Consider the following 17,661-nt stretch of genomic DNA (forward strand, 5'->3'; position numbering starts at 1 on the left):
GGAGATGTCACCCTATTTCGTTCATAACAGTGGGCATTAAACCTTCTGAGTAAGTGAAGAGGTCAATTCATTGAACACATTCTCATCCTGATCAACATTAGTATAGTTTTCAAATTCTCCTCATTGAACACATTCTCATCCTGATCAACATTAGTATAGTTTTCAAATTCTCCCAATGGCCAGCACGGAGCTCTGGGGGGTGGCACGTTACCGATCTGGGGTTGGGTGGACTAGAAACACGGGGTCCGTTGACATATCCAAGTCGCCAGCACCGCATCCTTTATTTCATGAGGGTACCCACTGACGTTGTCTGTCGCCACACAGACAAAGAGCGGTGACAATGCACGGATCACCGCTTCTTTTTTTTACACAGAGCCGTCTTCATGCGAGATGCGAGTGTGCCACATTCCAAGTGAGCAAGATAGCCACTTTGATTGGCTGCGAATGGAGTCAGCTCTGTTCACGCCCACAACAGCCCAAACCACCCTTTTTTATGTGCATGCTTGCATACATCTGCAGCATTACTAAGACCGGGTCTGCGCGCAGATTTACGCAACTCGGTACGCCGGACTTAAGCTGGTCATGAGCTTTAAAGAGAAAATCAACCCAAACATATTTTTTTCAAGAATATGTTCCCAGCAGGCCCATTAATCACAATTCTGATTAATATTGCATTCGTGGAATATGAGTTAGGCAGCAAAATCCACCCCTTTTTTGCCATCTCAGCTGGCGGCCATTTTGTCACTTCTGTCGACTGAAAATGACATCACAACTACTCAGGGCTCTTATTCCACAAACGCATTTATCAGCATGCCTTGTTTCAACTAGTGGACTTGCATAGAACATATTCTTGAAAAAAAATATATGTTTGGGTTGCCTCCCCCTTTAAGTGTGCACTTTGTCACTTACTTGTAATGAAAATAACATCAATAGACACCAATATGTGAAATGTAATTTGACATAGAAAGCCTTCTACTCTATATACATTACTTGCAAATGTCTTATTTTTCAGTACCCAGGCAGTGTTTCCAATTGTCCTTGTCATCGTACTGTGAGACTGTGAGAGCAAATGTAAGATGATCAGATTCCTAACCTGGAAGTCATGTAAGGCCACGTCGATGAAAGTCTTCAGAGGCTTCAGCACACACTTGTGCATGGCCTTTTCCAACACCTGTTCTGTTGAATATGATGCATCACACAACATTATTAGTTTTAAAAAGCACCTTCATTTATCAATATACAAAGAGCATTTTCTGGTATTTTTCTGGTACAGAAAAAAAGGAATACGCCACCACAAAACTGTTATTTGATGTGAATGTTCTTTATGTACTTTTGTTAGTGTGGTCCTAATGTCGCCTGAAGGATGTTGTTTGTGCTGTATGACAAAGATAGCAGTGTTTGCGTCTGTGTGGGCACCGAATGATAAAGTAGCTCGGAATATTTCATCAGCACAAAATTGAGCCCAATAGTCATATGTGAGGTACTGGAGCCACTGTTTAGGCCTGACCTCACCAACGTTTTATAGTGGATGAGTCAATAGTAATAAAATTGCAAAACGTTGTTTAATGCAAAACCAGGCTTGATTCAGCAAATTATTCAGCTGAATCATCTACTTCTCAAAAAAAGCCACGTTTAAAGAGGAAGTCAACCCAAAAATAAACTTTACAAGAAAATGTTCTATGCAGCCCCACTAGTTTAAACACGTAAACACAGTTGTGTTTGTGGAACATGAGTTGAACATTAAAACCTACCCATTTTTGTTCATCCCAGGTGGGCATCCATTTTGACACTTGTCGACTGAAAATGACATCACAGTTGCCCAGGGCTCAGATAACAACCAATCATGGCTCAGCTTCAGAAAGCAGATGAGCCGTGATTGGTCATTACCTAAGCCCCGAGGAACTGTGATGTCATTTTCAGTTGTGACAATGTGACAATATGGCCGCCCCCTGAAATGGCTAAAAACTGGTGGATTTTGCTGCTTAACTCCTATTCCACAAACACAATATTAATCAGGATAGTGTTTTTAGGCTAGTGAAGATGCATAGAACAAATTATTGTAAATAATAATTGTGACTTCTTTTTTTAACAACTATTAATGCAGCATTGATAAAACATTGTACAGTGTTAAGAACATTATCACAGTTAACTGTTTACCCATAAAGCATGATGACCAGAATGTATTTTATGTATTTTATCAACAGCTAATTTACGGAAATAAAAACTTCAAATACAGCTAGTTTACAAAAATAATCCTCCAACACTTGTGCTCATAAATTTACAAACCCGAGGGTATGTAAACTTACGATCACAACTGTATTCATACACCTTGAACTTTTTTCACATTTTGCAGCGTTACAACCACCAACCCGAATGTATTTTGTTGAACTATTATATGATAGACCAACACAACGTAGCACATACGTAATCGTCAAGGGGAACAAATACGTTAAAACAGTTTAAAAAATTTCAAGTGAATAAAACTCTGAAAATTGTGATATTGAGATGACATGAGCAGGGCACCTACTAATTACAACAAGATATGTAATCCTCCGTATTTGTGTTTGTGTTCAATTCTCTATTGTGAGTGGGATAACGTTAATAAGTGTAGCCCCACTCTACTTCTACTTTTCTTTCTGCATGTTCTGTGGGGTTGGTTAATGACATCACTTTATGGATTAAATGTCTGTTTGCACAAACAGAATGGACGACTTCTTTTCTGAACAAAGCTTTGCTGTTAGTGTCGACAATGAACAAAAACAATGAATTGAAAATTCATTCACATATTCATGCATTGCTCGTGTCACATAATGGTGCTCAAGTATATTTACAACATACAGTATATTCCAGCAAATGTCACCATGAATTTAGATTTAATCCAATAATGCCTTCCTTTTAAATGACCCTCAGATCCCAGCAATGGGAAGAGAAAAAAATACCAACACGTGGAGGCTAAGAATAGAAGTCATTGGACACATCCCGCTGCCCTCACTGTAACTCAACACTAGTTCTGAAGCAAATTATAACACTTCAACTAGTTTGATTCCCAAGGGCAAGGCAGGCTAGGACCATCACTTTTTTCATGAACAAATTATATCAAGGGTAAAAAGCTTTTACCGGTGACAGCTGGTGGGAGTATAGTTCTCTCCACAAAAGATGGTTCAATACAGTTTGTGATACATTGGGTGCCAAACGATTCAAGGACGTTTGATTTAAAAGTGGAATCATTTGGTTCGACTCAGTGGGATTACGATTTCGAATCCATATGGTACAGCACAATTCGAGAGGATATGATGCCATAACTTATTTGTTGACATTTTACATACATTTGAATGAACTTGTCAGTACATTCATTCTACTATCATTTTTTTTTTTTAATTGACAATTCCGAACGTCTGGGCTTTTTACAATGCAACGCGCCTTGTCGGCGAAAACAACCCACCGTATTGTATTACTTTTGCCTGTGACTAGCATATAAAGCTCACAGAAAAACGTACCTAGATGTTTTTGTGGGGTTGGATCGTCCAACCATAACCATGATGGAAACTAAATTATCATTCCATATTACTGTGTGGACCCTGAGTGTGGGAGAAAGTGGGTAAACGACGTGGAGAGAGTGGAACTGGACGGTCCGGAATGGAAGCTAAGCAAGACCGCAGTGCTTTGTAGTGAGCACTTCTTAAGTGGTAAGAATCGTTCTCGAGTGTGAATGTTCTGTTTTCTATACTACATATTTTAGGCTTTAACCAGCTTGCGTCATTATCTATATAAATGTAGTGAAAAATTTTTTTTTTTTTTTTAAATCACAAATCAAATGCCAAACACCCAAAGTTCAATGCTTTTCAATGAGTGGAGATGATCCACGTGAGATCCATGTGACCGGGCTCCACATTCTCCTCTGGAAAAATATAGTGACTTCATTGAGGTGAATGCTGACAAAGCTTGATACATTTCAGAAGCTTGGCTGAGTCACAACCAACATGGCCACCACGTATGTGGCAAGTTCCTGACGAAGGCAGGAGCCACTCGGAGCCCGACTGAAAATTACATCAATCAATCAATCACATTTGATTTATACAGTACTTTTCATGCATAAAAATGCAACTTAAAGTGCGTACATCTGCTTTAAAGGTAACTCTGTTTTCGTCTGTGGGCGGTGGAATTCTGCGCCCAACAGTGGCCGATATGTGGCTATTGCATGAGGTTATAATGAACTTTGAACTAGAGTCTATTGGCCCAAAACGGGAAGTATGTCATCGTTTGAGACGCCAAAGATAAACAAATCAGTAACTGTACTATTTATCCTGCACATCTAAAAACTGTCATACATATATTTTCAAGTATTTTTATTAGAATATTGAATTTTCATGATTGTATTTTTGTCCCTTTAAGACTGACTCAACTGTGTGGGAGGATGGCGGCCAAGTGCCCACTACTGATGAGCCACCACTGGCTTTTACTTCCTAAATTATTGGGGATCGTCTCACATCCTAGAGAAGCGAGACTGCGTGACTCACCGCTCACACGCTTGCATCAACAAAACATGATGCACAATCACATCGACTTTACAACTACGAATAGTTCTTTAGACGTTCCGATGCTTTCAAAGACATCTAATAGAATGAATATCTTACCGATCACATCTTCAGGGATGAGCGACTCGATTGGAGGGTCCAGCTCAGAGCTTTGGCACAGGTAAGCTTTCATCTGCGTCATAAATTGCCTGAGTGTCTGCAGAAAATCCTCGCCGGATGTGTGGCAACCACGATTTTCCTGAACAAAGCTTATATAGTCCTGGACCAGGGAGCCAAAATATGAACTTTTATCCCGAGACAGCTCAGCTATCTTTTTCACTGTCCGTCTCTCTGGCGTCATCAAGGAGGTGAGCATACCGCTGACCTTGCGTAAGCGTCCCTTCAAGGCCCGCGGAAGAATAAATGAGCCCCCACTTAGACTCACACCCACCCTGCGCCTTCTGGCTTTTAGGGACGGCCGGAGACGCATTTCCAAGTCCGCCTCTAGGCCCACCCCATAGTCCTCCTCCACTTCCTCTTCACCATCATCATCATCATCATCATCATCCTCACTTGTGTCCTCTACAGTGTCTTGATGGTTAAGATGGCATGACTGGCTGGAGTCCAGGCCCAGGGAGAACCCAGGAGGCTGTGAATATTCCAACGAATCGGACGAAGACGTCGACATGCTCATGTCACTGAGCCGTTGAAGTCTTCTCTCGTTTTGGCTCGACGGACTCACACTGCTGTTCTCCGGTGGAACATCATCCGGAACGGATGGGGCTAGCTTGAATTGAGACAAAGCTTTGGCAATGGTCTCATCATCAAGGGCCATGTGGCAGTGACTGGCCAGAACGGGCTTATTAGGTCTTGGAGGTGGTGGGTTTATTGGTGATCTTGGTGAACCTTTGATTGGGCTGCTGTGTCTAGAGCCCGTTGTCGGTCGAGGGGGAGCCGGGCGCCTGGCGGGGGCCTGCTGTTGCCTTGGGGCCACGGGAATAGCCACTGGCATGCTTTTGGGTTTGGTGGTAAGTGCTGGAGCTCCAGGTGGAGGCGGGGCTGGTCTCCTGCGCAGCATCAAGCGAGGTGGAGGAGGTCGAGGAGGGGGTTGCGATTTACGGTTCACTTTAATCGGGTCTGGGTGCTGCTTGCTTTCTTGGCTGCCACTTGTGGGCTTCATAGACACACTTGTAGTCTCGTGCGAAGGTGGATTTTCTTCACAGTGGTAGTGCTGCCGAGTCTGGAAAAACAGTGGGTTGACGAAGCAGAGAGTAGCATTGGAATGCCTTTTCTCACTTCGAGAGGAAGGAGCCCGGTGACGTAATGTTGGCGGTGCGCTGTCACACTGGGGCCCAGTATGACTCTGCTCCGACCCCTCGTGCTCACTGGTCCTGCTTGTCCGTTGTGGGCTGAGAGTCCGGCTTGAAGGTCGACGGGGAGGGTGAGAGATTGGACGTTGGCTGCACAGGGCAGAGTCCCAAAATCCTGTAAGAGAGACAGTAACACTCAGGCAAATTCTGACATACTGATATAGAGCAGAGCTAAGCCATTCAGTAAACATTCTGCACACAGATCATCACAGCAGGAATGTTAGCACACAACCTTATGCTCATGTCTTTCTCACCACCAGTTCAAAGGTTGTCTTTTAAGTTTTTGAAGTTATCCCCTGTCAACCGTGTGTGTCCTTCTTCTTGCTGGTGGCCGAGACACAGTGACTCAGTCCTGTGTCTCTTTGCCTTGATCTAGTTGGTGCGTCACAAAGCCACAGAGAGGGAGTCGCCAATGTTATTCGCGGAGTGGGCGGGCACTCACCAAACAACATAGTGGACCCATTTCCAGTTCCTCCATTCCCCTTTCAACTTTGTACTCTCTCAAATGTTTGAACCGAGATAAGAGTGTGGTGCAGTGTAGTTTTTGGATTTTTCATCGCTTATGCTAAGTGAATGAATTCCTTAGCATCGACCTATTAATACTGTATATCTCTTAAAAAAGTGTCAAAATACAGTATGACATTTTCTCCTACAATGTCATTTTTAATGGCCTTGTTTGATCTTAACTCCTTTTGTAGCTCTTTGAAGAGAGATTCTATAGTAAGGTACTCTAAGTCCTTCAAAAATGCAACTTTGAATGTACAAAGGTTCCCGTGCACCATTTATATTATTAGCCCTAGTGATGACATGTACGGCAGGCTAAAAAAGGAACCTTTAACTGTTACATTACTGCACAGCTGCTGTCACATGTCTGTCCCGTCTTGAGATTGAGACCTGCGGTATTCATATGGGTTCATGCAAGCAACTGAAACTACATGTACTACAGGGTTTATAGTAGACTGGATAGTCATTTGTCAAATATACGAATAACATTTACATCCAAAATTGTCACTTTTTGTGTACATGATGTACTTGAGATTTCAACATGATCTCATTCTTAATGTTTTGAAGACTTGAGTGTTAGAGCGAGACATGTCTTGAGCTGTTTGTAAAAGCTTTTAGGTCATGCTCTTTTGTTGTGTTGATGCACATTGAGTTGTCTTGTATGTGCTATGGGAATGAAACTGCTACTTTGTTGAACATGTTGATGTACCACATGAGAAGTTCAAAACGTAAAAGAGGCCTTATCACAATAAAAGCATGTAAAGATGGCATAGTTTTAAGCAATAGAAGAGGCATTCATACTTCAGACCACCAACCACCTCCAAACCCTGGAATGCAAGCACAATAACTGCATTGCATGCAGTGGCGTCATTACGCCTATTCCAAGGGGACTTCAGCACAGCATTAAATATTTTTAATTTCATAAGACATAACACACCAATCTCTTGTAATCTAAGACTTGAACATCTTGGGGGGAAAAATGTTTAGGCTACTGACTAGCTACCCGCAGGGGCACTGGCTGGAATTCACAGTGCTTTCAAAAAATAATATTATGGGCCATACAGCGTCAATACCGCAAAGTGAAAATTTTCTCCCAGTCCTCGACCTGTGTCAGGCTACCAGTCCACTAAAATAAGTTGAATCCAAACTATTGGGAAGATATTTTTGCCGCTTCAGAAGTGCCACCTTTCCGAAGAAATGGACTAGAATACCTGGTCCAAGTTGAGCCACCTCTTCCAGATCCTTTTGTGTCTTGGCAAATGCAATGGCTTCTGGGAGTTTGAGAGGGATTGGCAACACATCCCTAAAGTAATCAGAAATGCAAAATTAAGAAAAAAGATTCATAAAGCACCCAAAAATTACATGGATTTGATTGTATGAACATATCAACAACTTAATTCCTATTTATCTTATGATTATGCAGTTTCTCAATCATTTTCCTCAATGCTCTTTATTGTTATGAAGCTGATTATCCTGTCACATGAAGTTTGAATACCTATTTTAATCATAGTACACTACCGTTCAAACGTTTGGGGTCACTAAGAAATGTCCTTATTTTTGAAAGAAAAGCATTTTTTTTCAATTAAGATAACTTTAAACTAATTGGGAATACACTCTATACCTGCTTACACCTAACGTGGTAAATGACAATTCTAGCTGCAAATGTCTGTTTTTTGGTGCAATATCTACCTTACATAGGCCTATAGAGGTCCATTGCCAGCAACTATCACGCCAGAGTTCTAACGGTAAAAGGTGTTTGCCCAATGACAGTTGATTCTTGTTCTTAGAAATTAAGGCTATGCCATGCGAGAAGTTGCCAAGAAACTGACGATGACCCTTCAACGATGTGTACTACTCACTACCTTCTCTTTTGAGCTAATCTATTTTTAACATGCAAATGTGAATGCAAATGAACATGTTGCAATTCCTTCGTATTACCTAAATTGTTGTAATCTGTATCTAGTGCAGTAAAAACTGACAAATTAGCACAAACACAGTTTTTTCATCATCCCCCAGTAGCATTGTATCACATGAACAAAGACAAAAAAAGAAATTAAGTACCTGCTTATGCAGTAGAAAGCCACCAGGCGGAAAAGATCTGCAAAGCTGATCCCAGATCCATCAAGAGAAAATGCTATAAAGCAATCAAACATGAAGATCTTAATTTTTTTCCATACACATGTAACAATGAATATACTGTAGAGTAGAGACAATATATATGGTGATACAAATATAATAGCATCAATGATGGCTCAGTGGTACGTTTCCCAACCCCGGAGGTTGTGGGTTCGATCCCCGACCATTGTGACCATATTGCAGTATCCTTGAGCAAGATACTGAACCCCCAGTTGCTCCTGATGCTGCGTCATCAGTAGGTAGATAAGGTACAATGTGAAGCACTTTGAGTACCAAAGGTAGAAACGTGCTATACAAGTGACGGTCCATTTACTTCTAGTGTATAGTCTCACAACATAATCACCGATAAAAACAATTTTGAAAACAGAAAAAATTACTCTCAAAGGTCAGAATTGTTGAAAATTGGGTCGCAACAAGCACTGACTAGATTCAGATCCAGCTTCAGACAACATTCTTACGGCTTCCAGGTTCATATTGCACATTATGATTCAACAAACACTTATCAAGATGATTAATAGAAAAAATAATTGATTAAAATAATTGTTAGTCACATCCCTAGACATAATCAAATACAAAGACGGTTCAAATAAACAGTTTTTGTCACACTTTCTCCTCCAATTGAGCTGCTCATTCTGGCATGGGTGCCTTGGCCACCTGGGGGCAGTATAAGACCACTGTAGGCTGCACTGAAAAGGAAATGCACCACTGTATCGTCAGTTAAATATTATTAAAATTCTTCCATGTAAAAGTCGGTGATGTAATTTAACATTTAAAGCACAGACTTTATGCTAAAATAAAGGTCATTGTAGGTTCATGTCAATAATGGGCACAGTTTGATGTCATGTACAGTGTTGCCATGAGGTACAACAAGTGACTCAACTTACATGTTTTTCAAGATACGAACCATTGATCAGACAATTTTTTGTTTGTTTTGAAATAAGACCACTGTATGGTGTCAGGTGACTCAACTCACTTCATAACAAGTGACAGTTTGGCTGATGTAATGATAGCAAATATTCTTCCCAAAAAGGTTTCAAGATGTTTATTGCCACTCTCAGCTAAAGGTTACTATCAAAAACCAAACATTTAGAGAGAGACAATTACCTGTTGTGTATTTAATGCAACCACTTCCTTTATGTTAATATACATTGGGAAACTCCATAGGCACACAGGCAAACATGTAGCATCTATGTGACAGTGTCGTTACACTTCAAACCAGTGATTCTCAACTGATGTGGGTCGTCCCCATTTTTTGTGGGTTGCGGACAGCTAGTAAAAAGTTACAGTAAAGTTATCTACGGTAATTGTATACAGATTTTTTTTCGGACCAATATGGAGGCGTGCCTGGCTCACACGGCAAGATCGACAAACTCAACATACCATATACGAACCCAAGCCGCTTTCTTTCATGAATATTCCCAGGTCAGGCAGGAAATCCCACAAAACCTCTCGAGATTAAACATGATTTCAGAGTAAACAAACAGGGCAGAAGAAGACGAGGCAGTAGCGATAGTTTGTGGTTTGTGTTTAGCAGAAAACAAGCGGTAAAAATAGTAATAATAATACATCAGATTTATATAGCGCTTTTCTGGACAACCGGACACTCAAAGTGCTCACAATGGATGCATTATTCAAGCACTCACGCATTCACACTCTGTTGAGGGTAAATTACGGATGTAACCACAGCTGCCCTGAGGCAACTGACGGAAGCGTGGCTGCCAGTGTCCGCCCCTCCGATCACCACCAAACATTTCACACCTGGGCCGTACAACAGTGTGAGTAGTGAAGGCAAGGTGGGTGTAGTGCCTTGCTGAAGGACACTACGGCACATGACTCGGACAGACCTGGAATCGGACGGTAGACCTTCCGGTTACTGGATGACCACTCTTACCTTTGAGTCACGGCTCAAAGTAAAGCCATGGGTCAAAGGAGTGGAGACAGCGCGAGCGCGGACTGTTTTGATTTTGGGATTCCCGACCGTGCATCCTCGACAACTCCAGAGAAATTGGGCCAAAACATGTTTAATATCCCCAATTTGAGATTCATGAAATCTCCTTCAGAAGGGTGAATATCCATCCGAACACACCACACAGGAATATCTGATAAGATTATCTTTTGGACCTATTACAATAATTGGGGCGTCCTTATGATTGTCAGCAGGAGATATTCGGGGCTACAGTATGATTGGGCTAATTATCCTGCTTTGTGAACCAGGCTTTACTCTGTAAACAAACACAGTGCAGTTCAGTCTTTGGCTCACGGGCATCCTAGCTAGCGATATGCTTTTGTCAGTATGGTCAAAGTCATTTGAAGCAGTTTTTAAAATATAACATAGTACTGTACATGTATTTTCAAGACTATTTCAAAGCCCCAAAAAATGCTTTATTGTCCTGAAATTCCACCTTTCCACAACAACAATAATCATAAGATGCGGGTCCCCAGAGTGACAACAGTAGAGAACCACAGCTTTAAGCAATGGATATCTGAACATAAAATGTGCAGCAACACGTGTTGTCGACACCTTACAACAATACTAACTGCCATATATTGTTTATCCTCTGCAAAGAACGAGTAATATTACTGCCGTACTAAGAAGCCGAGTGAGGAGCTGAGCCTCCAGCACAGTATATCTGTACGTCTGTCTTATACTGTCCCCAGGTGGCCAAAGAAATTGAAGGAGAAAGTGTAACAAAAAAAAAAAAGAATTATTTGTAATTGTATTTAACTATAATTTAATACAGTGCTATTTTTTCTCATTAAAACACATTACAAATTACATACTAATGGCCTTTCTATACATTTCAATGGGGAAAGTGATTTGTGATAAAAATGTTTTAAATTACAAGTGTGGTCAAGGAATGATTAAACCTCACGTCTCAAGGCACCACTGTATTTTGCACATCATAATAAGAATCTAAAAGTGCATGAAACTTACTATACTGGCTCTCTTTGACAGGGAAGTGGCTGATGGAGCTCCCTGCACGATCCTCTTTCAGGCGAACAGAGAGGACCTTCCGCTGCAGAGTGAGTGACTTCCTTACCAAGAAAACCTGCACCCCATACCATGGGAGATGATATATTCTTAGAAAATGGACATAACTCCTTAAAATTCAAGATCATGGTCCTCACCCCTGGCAGCTGTTTAAGTAGGATGTGTGTGGCCTCCTCTTCACTGACTGTCAGCAGCAGCCACACAGGGTGGGTTTGAGTCAGTCTGTCCAAAACACTCATCCTCCTCCGTAATGAGTCATATCCACAATCCCGTTCACACCTCACACTGCCACCTAGGGGGGGCTCCAGGTGAATGCCACTCACATCACCGCTCACCTCGCTCTTCGGCCTGACAAATAGGGGTCAGAACAGAGATTTGACCTGCTACTGTAAAAAAAACAAAAAAAACACAAAGCACCAGACCACCTAGCCCAAGTTGGACACAACAAGGTTCTTTTTTTACAAAATGTTTAAATTGATAAAGGTTTTCCTCACGAGACAGTATATGTGTTGACAGCAACCATACCCTTGGATGTCCTGCTCCTGGTCCACTGTGGGAGAGGTGTGAACCATCTCCTTCTTCAACTCCCCAATCTCCAGCGCAAATGCATCAATGAGCTGCAAGAATAAAGAATGGAACTCAAGTGAGTAGCTTAAACAAGACCAAGACACTGAGACTGATCTGGCTTAGAACAAGGGAAGGGTTGGTCAGCCTTCCTGTGTGTGTGTGTCTAATTTCCGAGAGGCAGGAAACTAAACACAAAGCATTGTGCACACCTACGTCCAAAGTGTAAGAAATCATATTGTTTTCTGCTCAGTTTTGGACCGCTCAGACGATTATCTGGACTCTTTTTTTACTCTCACATGTCTGTGACTATGCGTTCTACACTGAATCTTGCACTCATTCTTGTTTTTGTTCTTGTTTTATGGGATCTTAACAGGGTTCGTGGTATTAAATGCTGCTAGTTTAGACTAATTCGCTCTATGCGTTGCTCTCTGCTGTCAACTTTGACTAAGTCCAAAACGCTGTGCACACCTTGGCCTCTTTGGGGCAGTGTGGTGCCTGCATGGACAAACACACATTCAGATAAAAAGAGCAGAACTAGAATGTCACAATTCAACTTTATGAATATACCTTGTTTTTCACAAAGTAGGAAGAATATATTTCTGAGTATTGTTGTATTACCGTTGTGCATGATAACTTACTAGAACGTTTGTGTGTGTAAATATTCAATTCCCCCATGAGTTTTAATGCTAACTGTTGCTAGCTTGTTAACAGGGATTTCCAATCATGGTTAGCATGAAGTGATTTCGGGAATGAAACTAGAAGGAAGTATGTGTTGTACAATGTAATTATTTTTGTTGTGTGTATAGTTTTAAAGTTGAGTCTCATAAACATTTTTAAACACGCTCAGAGAGAGAAGAATAACACGTCACAGGCTTTTACGAGTCAGGAACTTCCATACACACTGCACTGTGCGACACAAAGGGTTTTTTTCAATTATAGTATAATGCTTGTTTGATTGTGAGAAGCCAAAACAGAAGTCACATTTAAATTTTGATTTATCGCTCAGCCCTCGATGTTTCTGCACCATTCTTTGCACTTAAAAACACTTCTGGTGATAAAATATGATTAAAATTAGGGATTCACGAGAATTATGCTGTATATCAATATTGGGAAAAAAATCTGTCAGTCCGATTCAGCAATTTAGGCCAATATTTAGGCTGAAATTGAAAGCTGCATTAAATAGACTAACGTACAACCAACAAAATTCTTCTCAACTTTAAAAACAGTATTTATTATAAATACTGAAACTTGTAGTGAAAAAAAAATTCACTTGAATGAGAGCCATAGCTGAGGCTCCCTCAGCGGTCACCCGGCCCAACAGCCGTGTCACCGCCTCTGGGACAGCTACAAGTGAGGACTAGTAACTGGGAGCTAAACCCATTCGGCTATACTGTATGTTCCGTTTTGGCTTTTCGCTGTTAGGGGGGCACCACAGCGAGTCACTCACCAGGAAAGTTCTTGCCCTTCCTGATGCAACCCACCCATTTTTATCCAGGCTTGGGATTGAGAGTGGCTGGGAATCGGCGTACAGCATAAAGGGTCTTGCTTAAGCACCCAGCTGGATGTTACTATTCACTGTGGATTTGGACCACGACCCCAGTGTCCAAAGTCAGCTATGTTAGCCACTGAGCCACCCAGCCACCATAAATCCACAATAATATGGTGGTGACTGAGAAAACTCTTCGGTCCAAGCCTCGAGCATGGAGGGTTGCAATTAAGAGACTTGGAGAGATTTTAAGAGAATGATGCAGCCCTTGTTTTGATTGACTGTGATGTTGGGGTCTTAAGGGGTGGAGACAAAAAACAGGCGACAACAGTGATATGGAGGAACCTCAACCGGGGAGGATTAACTTCAACGGCAACAGAGTCAGTGAAGCAAGATGTTGCCCATTCAAGGCCTTATGTAGTAGAATTGCGTTTTGTTGTTGTCTGCAAGAATGATTTGCAGCATTGGCCTTTTGTCTCTTGCCAGCCTAAAAACAACAAAAATGTACAGTACAACAATAATCTTGCATGAAATAAAGAAATCATCCAATTTTCATAGTTTTTGTATGTTCTCTCACCTCTATGACTGAAATAATGCATGTATAAACTACTGATTGATTGATTGGTGTTGCTGTATTCTATTTAGCTCAAGTGCGCATCATTTTTGTATTTGTGATAGGCCTGAGCAATTGAGGTCATGTGAATTGTTTCAGGCTTTTTGTCTAACAAAATACATGACACATTTTGACCAATAGAATGCAGTGTTGTCCAATACCTTTCTCCGACATCGGGCACCAGGTCATTCTTCATTCAACACAGGCTTGCATACTCTCCCTCCTGTTCATGCCTCACAGCAAACACCCTCCCCGGAGGTATGTCACTCAGGTCAAAGACTATTGTATAATACAAATAAGCCCCTGTGTAGCGCAGTGAATGTGATGCAACGCAAACACAATATAACGTTGCCTTAGTAAAAGTCATGGAACAAACAGGAACCATTGGAGCATTATGGTAATTCTGTTATTGTGTGCTAAAGGTCATAGACAGTAACTACACGATGCACAACAGGGGGTGCCTGGTTTACAACCCTTCCGACAGTGTCGCCGGAACCCAAATAATGTTTTACGGAAGTATTTGTATGGAACTCATCTAGGCTGTAAAAAATCATATGGCATCGCGTGCTTCAACTTGTGTCCATACGGGCTTGTGACGTGACAATCCATTGTCACTAGACATATTGAGAGTCATTCATTACGTCAATGAATATGAATTTGTCTCAAGGGATGAATTGTCTGTCTGTCTGTCTGTGTCCAAAGTTCATACAAACTTCTGCCAAGATGTCATTTTGTGTTTTTCAGGGGGGGACTGCATCAAGTTGACTCCAGCACATCTCAAAGAGTCTCAATGGTGTCTACAATATTAATTCTCAGTAATGCCCTTTCAAACCTTTCTGTGAACCAGTTAGAGAAAATTCTTACAAAATGATGAACAAGGCTGAATGTTTTAGTTAATCCTCAAATGATTTATTGGGGTATGTCAGTGACTTCTAAATGTTGCTTGCTCACAGCATATTAAGTTGTAGCCATAAAATTGCTGACCAAATTAAGGGATGCCTGATCATAATACTGGGTTGTAATGTAGGGACAAGGTACCACGGTTCCATTGCTACCTAATCATTGTTACGTTTCAGCTTGTGGAAATTTAACTTTTAAAACAACTAGCTTTAAACTACAAATAGTGGGGTCTCTGCAATGCCTGCCAACCCACCAATGGTGAAATTACATAACCAAGTAAAGCTTTTGTTAACAGCTGATTTCCGAATTTCTGAATATTGGCCCCTTACGTCATAGCAGCGGGGCTCATTTACATAATAAGCACCCAGACATGTCGCTTTCCCGCCCATGACTCGGCAACTAAGATGGATGAAGAAACACCACTTTTAAGCCACAGCTGGAAACACTTTCTGAAACAATTTGTCAAAGCCAAACGCTAAGCAGAGCTGCATTGAGTGACACATACTTTTGACTGCTGGGAGAAATTGTTGATGTTGTGGGGTTGGAAATGCCTCATGGCAATGCCTCAATGCGTGAAATACTGATTGCTATTTATGCCTCTCCCACTAATTAATGGTAACTGTCACTTTGCTGTAGTGAACAATGAGCATGATTGTAATGAAGCCACAAAGTCAGCAAAGTTGTAGCAATACAGGCTTGTATTGTGAAGTGATACCACAATGTAGCATTCAGCACAAAATTCATTTATGGAATACAGGAATACATTTCACTCAGTTTTAATACCGTACATTTTAAAGGTAATGTGTAGGCTGAGTCTTGTGCAGTCAGACACAGAATGTGACATGTTCCACAGCTATAAATGTTCTTTGTACACATCCTCGGTGAAGTCATTGTCAGCCACAGTGTCCTTACCTTGAAGAAGCTGCCGCTTCGAATCATCAGGCCATCTTGAGGATTGTCGCTTGGCGTGTTGGAGTCCATTTTGTCTTCCTTTTGATGTGGACAGAGTCTGCTTTATGGCTGTGTGTTTACATCTGCGGCAATAAGCAGGCCGGAGCTCTGTGGGTCAAACATACACACATCAGTCCACATAATGCACTGTGGTGCAGAGCGAAGAGGTTTCCACTTTTTCCAGTTTTGAAGAGTCAGTCGGAGTTTGCCTTTTCCTCAAATCCCTGTAATTATTCCACTCATTCTTCTTTCACTTTAGTGCCTCCACCCTTTCTGCCACTCTGACTTCACTACTTCCTGCTCCAGTTTTCTTATGCTCACTGTCATGTTTAACTCTTTTACTCACATCTTTTTATTTTGCAATTCAAAAGCCTGACATGGGCGGCACGGTGGCCGACTGGTTAGCACGTCCGCCTCACAGTTCAGAGGTCGTGGGTTCGATCCCGGCTCCGGCCTCCCTGTGTGGAGTTTGCATGTTCTCCCCGTGCCTGCGTGGGTTTTCTCCGGGCACTCCGGTTTCCTCCCACATTCCAAAAACATGCATGGTAAGTTGATTGGATACTCTAAATTGCCCCTAGGTGTGATTGTGAGTGCGGATGTTTGTCTCTGTGTGCCCTGCGATTGGCTGGCAACCAGTTCAGGGTGTCCCCCGCCTACTGCCCAAAGACAGCTGGGATAGGCTCCAGCACGCCCCGCGACCCTTGTGAGGAGAAGCGGTACAGATAATGGATGGATGGAAAAGCCTGACATTTTGGATTGATTTTCCGTTTTAGAGAGCGCCACTTCGTGCACAGCTGTTTTTCTTCACCTGGTCTTGCTACCTGAATGTGTTCCGAGTATGGGCATTGAAAAGAGGCAAACGAACCAAAAACTGTTGAGAAACACAAATTTCAAAATTCAAAAACCAGCATTGCACAGTCAAATAGTAGATGAAAAAGTTATCGCTAATCTGACATAAGAATGTTTCAGCACAGCCTTCATCAGATAATTTTTTTCCTGATAAAGTCAAGCCCACAATTTTTCTTTACAATAAGATGTTCTATGCAGCCCCACTAGTCCAAACACAGCATTCTGATTAATATTGCGTTTGTAGAATATGCATTAAGCAGTAAAACCCACACGCTTTTGTCCATCTCAGGGGGCGGCCATTTTGCCACTTGCTGTCGACTGAAAATAACATCACAGTCGCTCACGGCTCATTTAACGACTAATCATTACTCAGCTTCAGAAAACAGGTGAGGCCGAAATTCAAAGCCAGAACCTTTGGCCTTGAAGCAGACATGCAAGCTATGAATTATGCATTTTTGAAGTTTGGACCAAGTATGAAGTCATTATTATGTCCGATTTGAAATAGTGGAGAAAAGAGAGATGCATATTCACTCAACTGGATAGCTGATGTGTAAATTCTCCAAAGATCCCTGATGAGACTTCAAGGTACCCGTACTCCAGCTAGCTAACTTTGATACCTTCCACTACACTGCATACATTTTTTAAGGCTGGGCGATATGACTGAATAGTATATCAAGATCTAGATGTTTCATATTGGTCGATATCGATATATATTTATTCTTTTTTTTTTTTTTTTTTAACTATTGAAAATAATGACCCGGAAAAAATGAATTTAGGTT

At 41.6% G+C, this 17,661-nt stretch overlaps 1 protein-coding gene across 4 annotated transcripts in view; it reads right to left on the bottom strand.

The window, feature by feature from the left end:
- LOC147145542 (ras and Rab interactor 2-like) overlaps positions 1–17,661 on the bottom strand; it is a 34,084-nt gene that overhangs the window by 5,509 nt on the left and 10,914 nt on the right. For all 4 annotated transcript variants that reach the window (XM_086034165.1, XM_086034166.1, XM_086034167.1 and 1 more), the window contains exons 2-9: positions 15,995–16,141; positions 12,042–12,133; positions 11,654–11,864; positions 11,460–11,574; positions 8,450–8,522; positions 7,600–7,691; positions 4,635–5,999; positions 1,094–1,176 (exon numbers count right to left, since the gene is read on the bottom strand). In XM_086034165.1, the coding sequence (XP_085890291.1) occupies positions 1,094–1,176; positions 4,635–5,999; positions 7,600–7,691; positions 8,450–8,522; positions 11,460–11,574; positions 11,654–11,864; positions 12,042–12,133; positions 15,995–16,063 (2,100 nt within the window). In that variant the 5' untranslated portion in view covers positions 16,064–16,141. The remainder of the gene's footprint in view (positions 1–1,093; positions 1,177–4,634; positions 6,000–7,599; positions 7,692–8,449; positions 8,523–11,459; positions 11,575–11,653; positions 11,865–12,041; positions 12,134–15,994; positions 16,142–17,661) is intronic.

This window comes from Filicampus tigris, chromosome 6 (assembly GCF_054856515.1).
Source record: "Filicampus tigris isolate MCC_2025a chromosome 6, RoL_Ftig_1.0, whole genome shotgun sequence".
Taxonomy (NCBI): Eukaryota; Metazoa; Chordata; class Actinopteri; order Syngnathiformes; family Syngnathidae; genus Filicampus; species Filicampus tigris.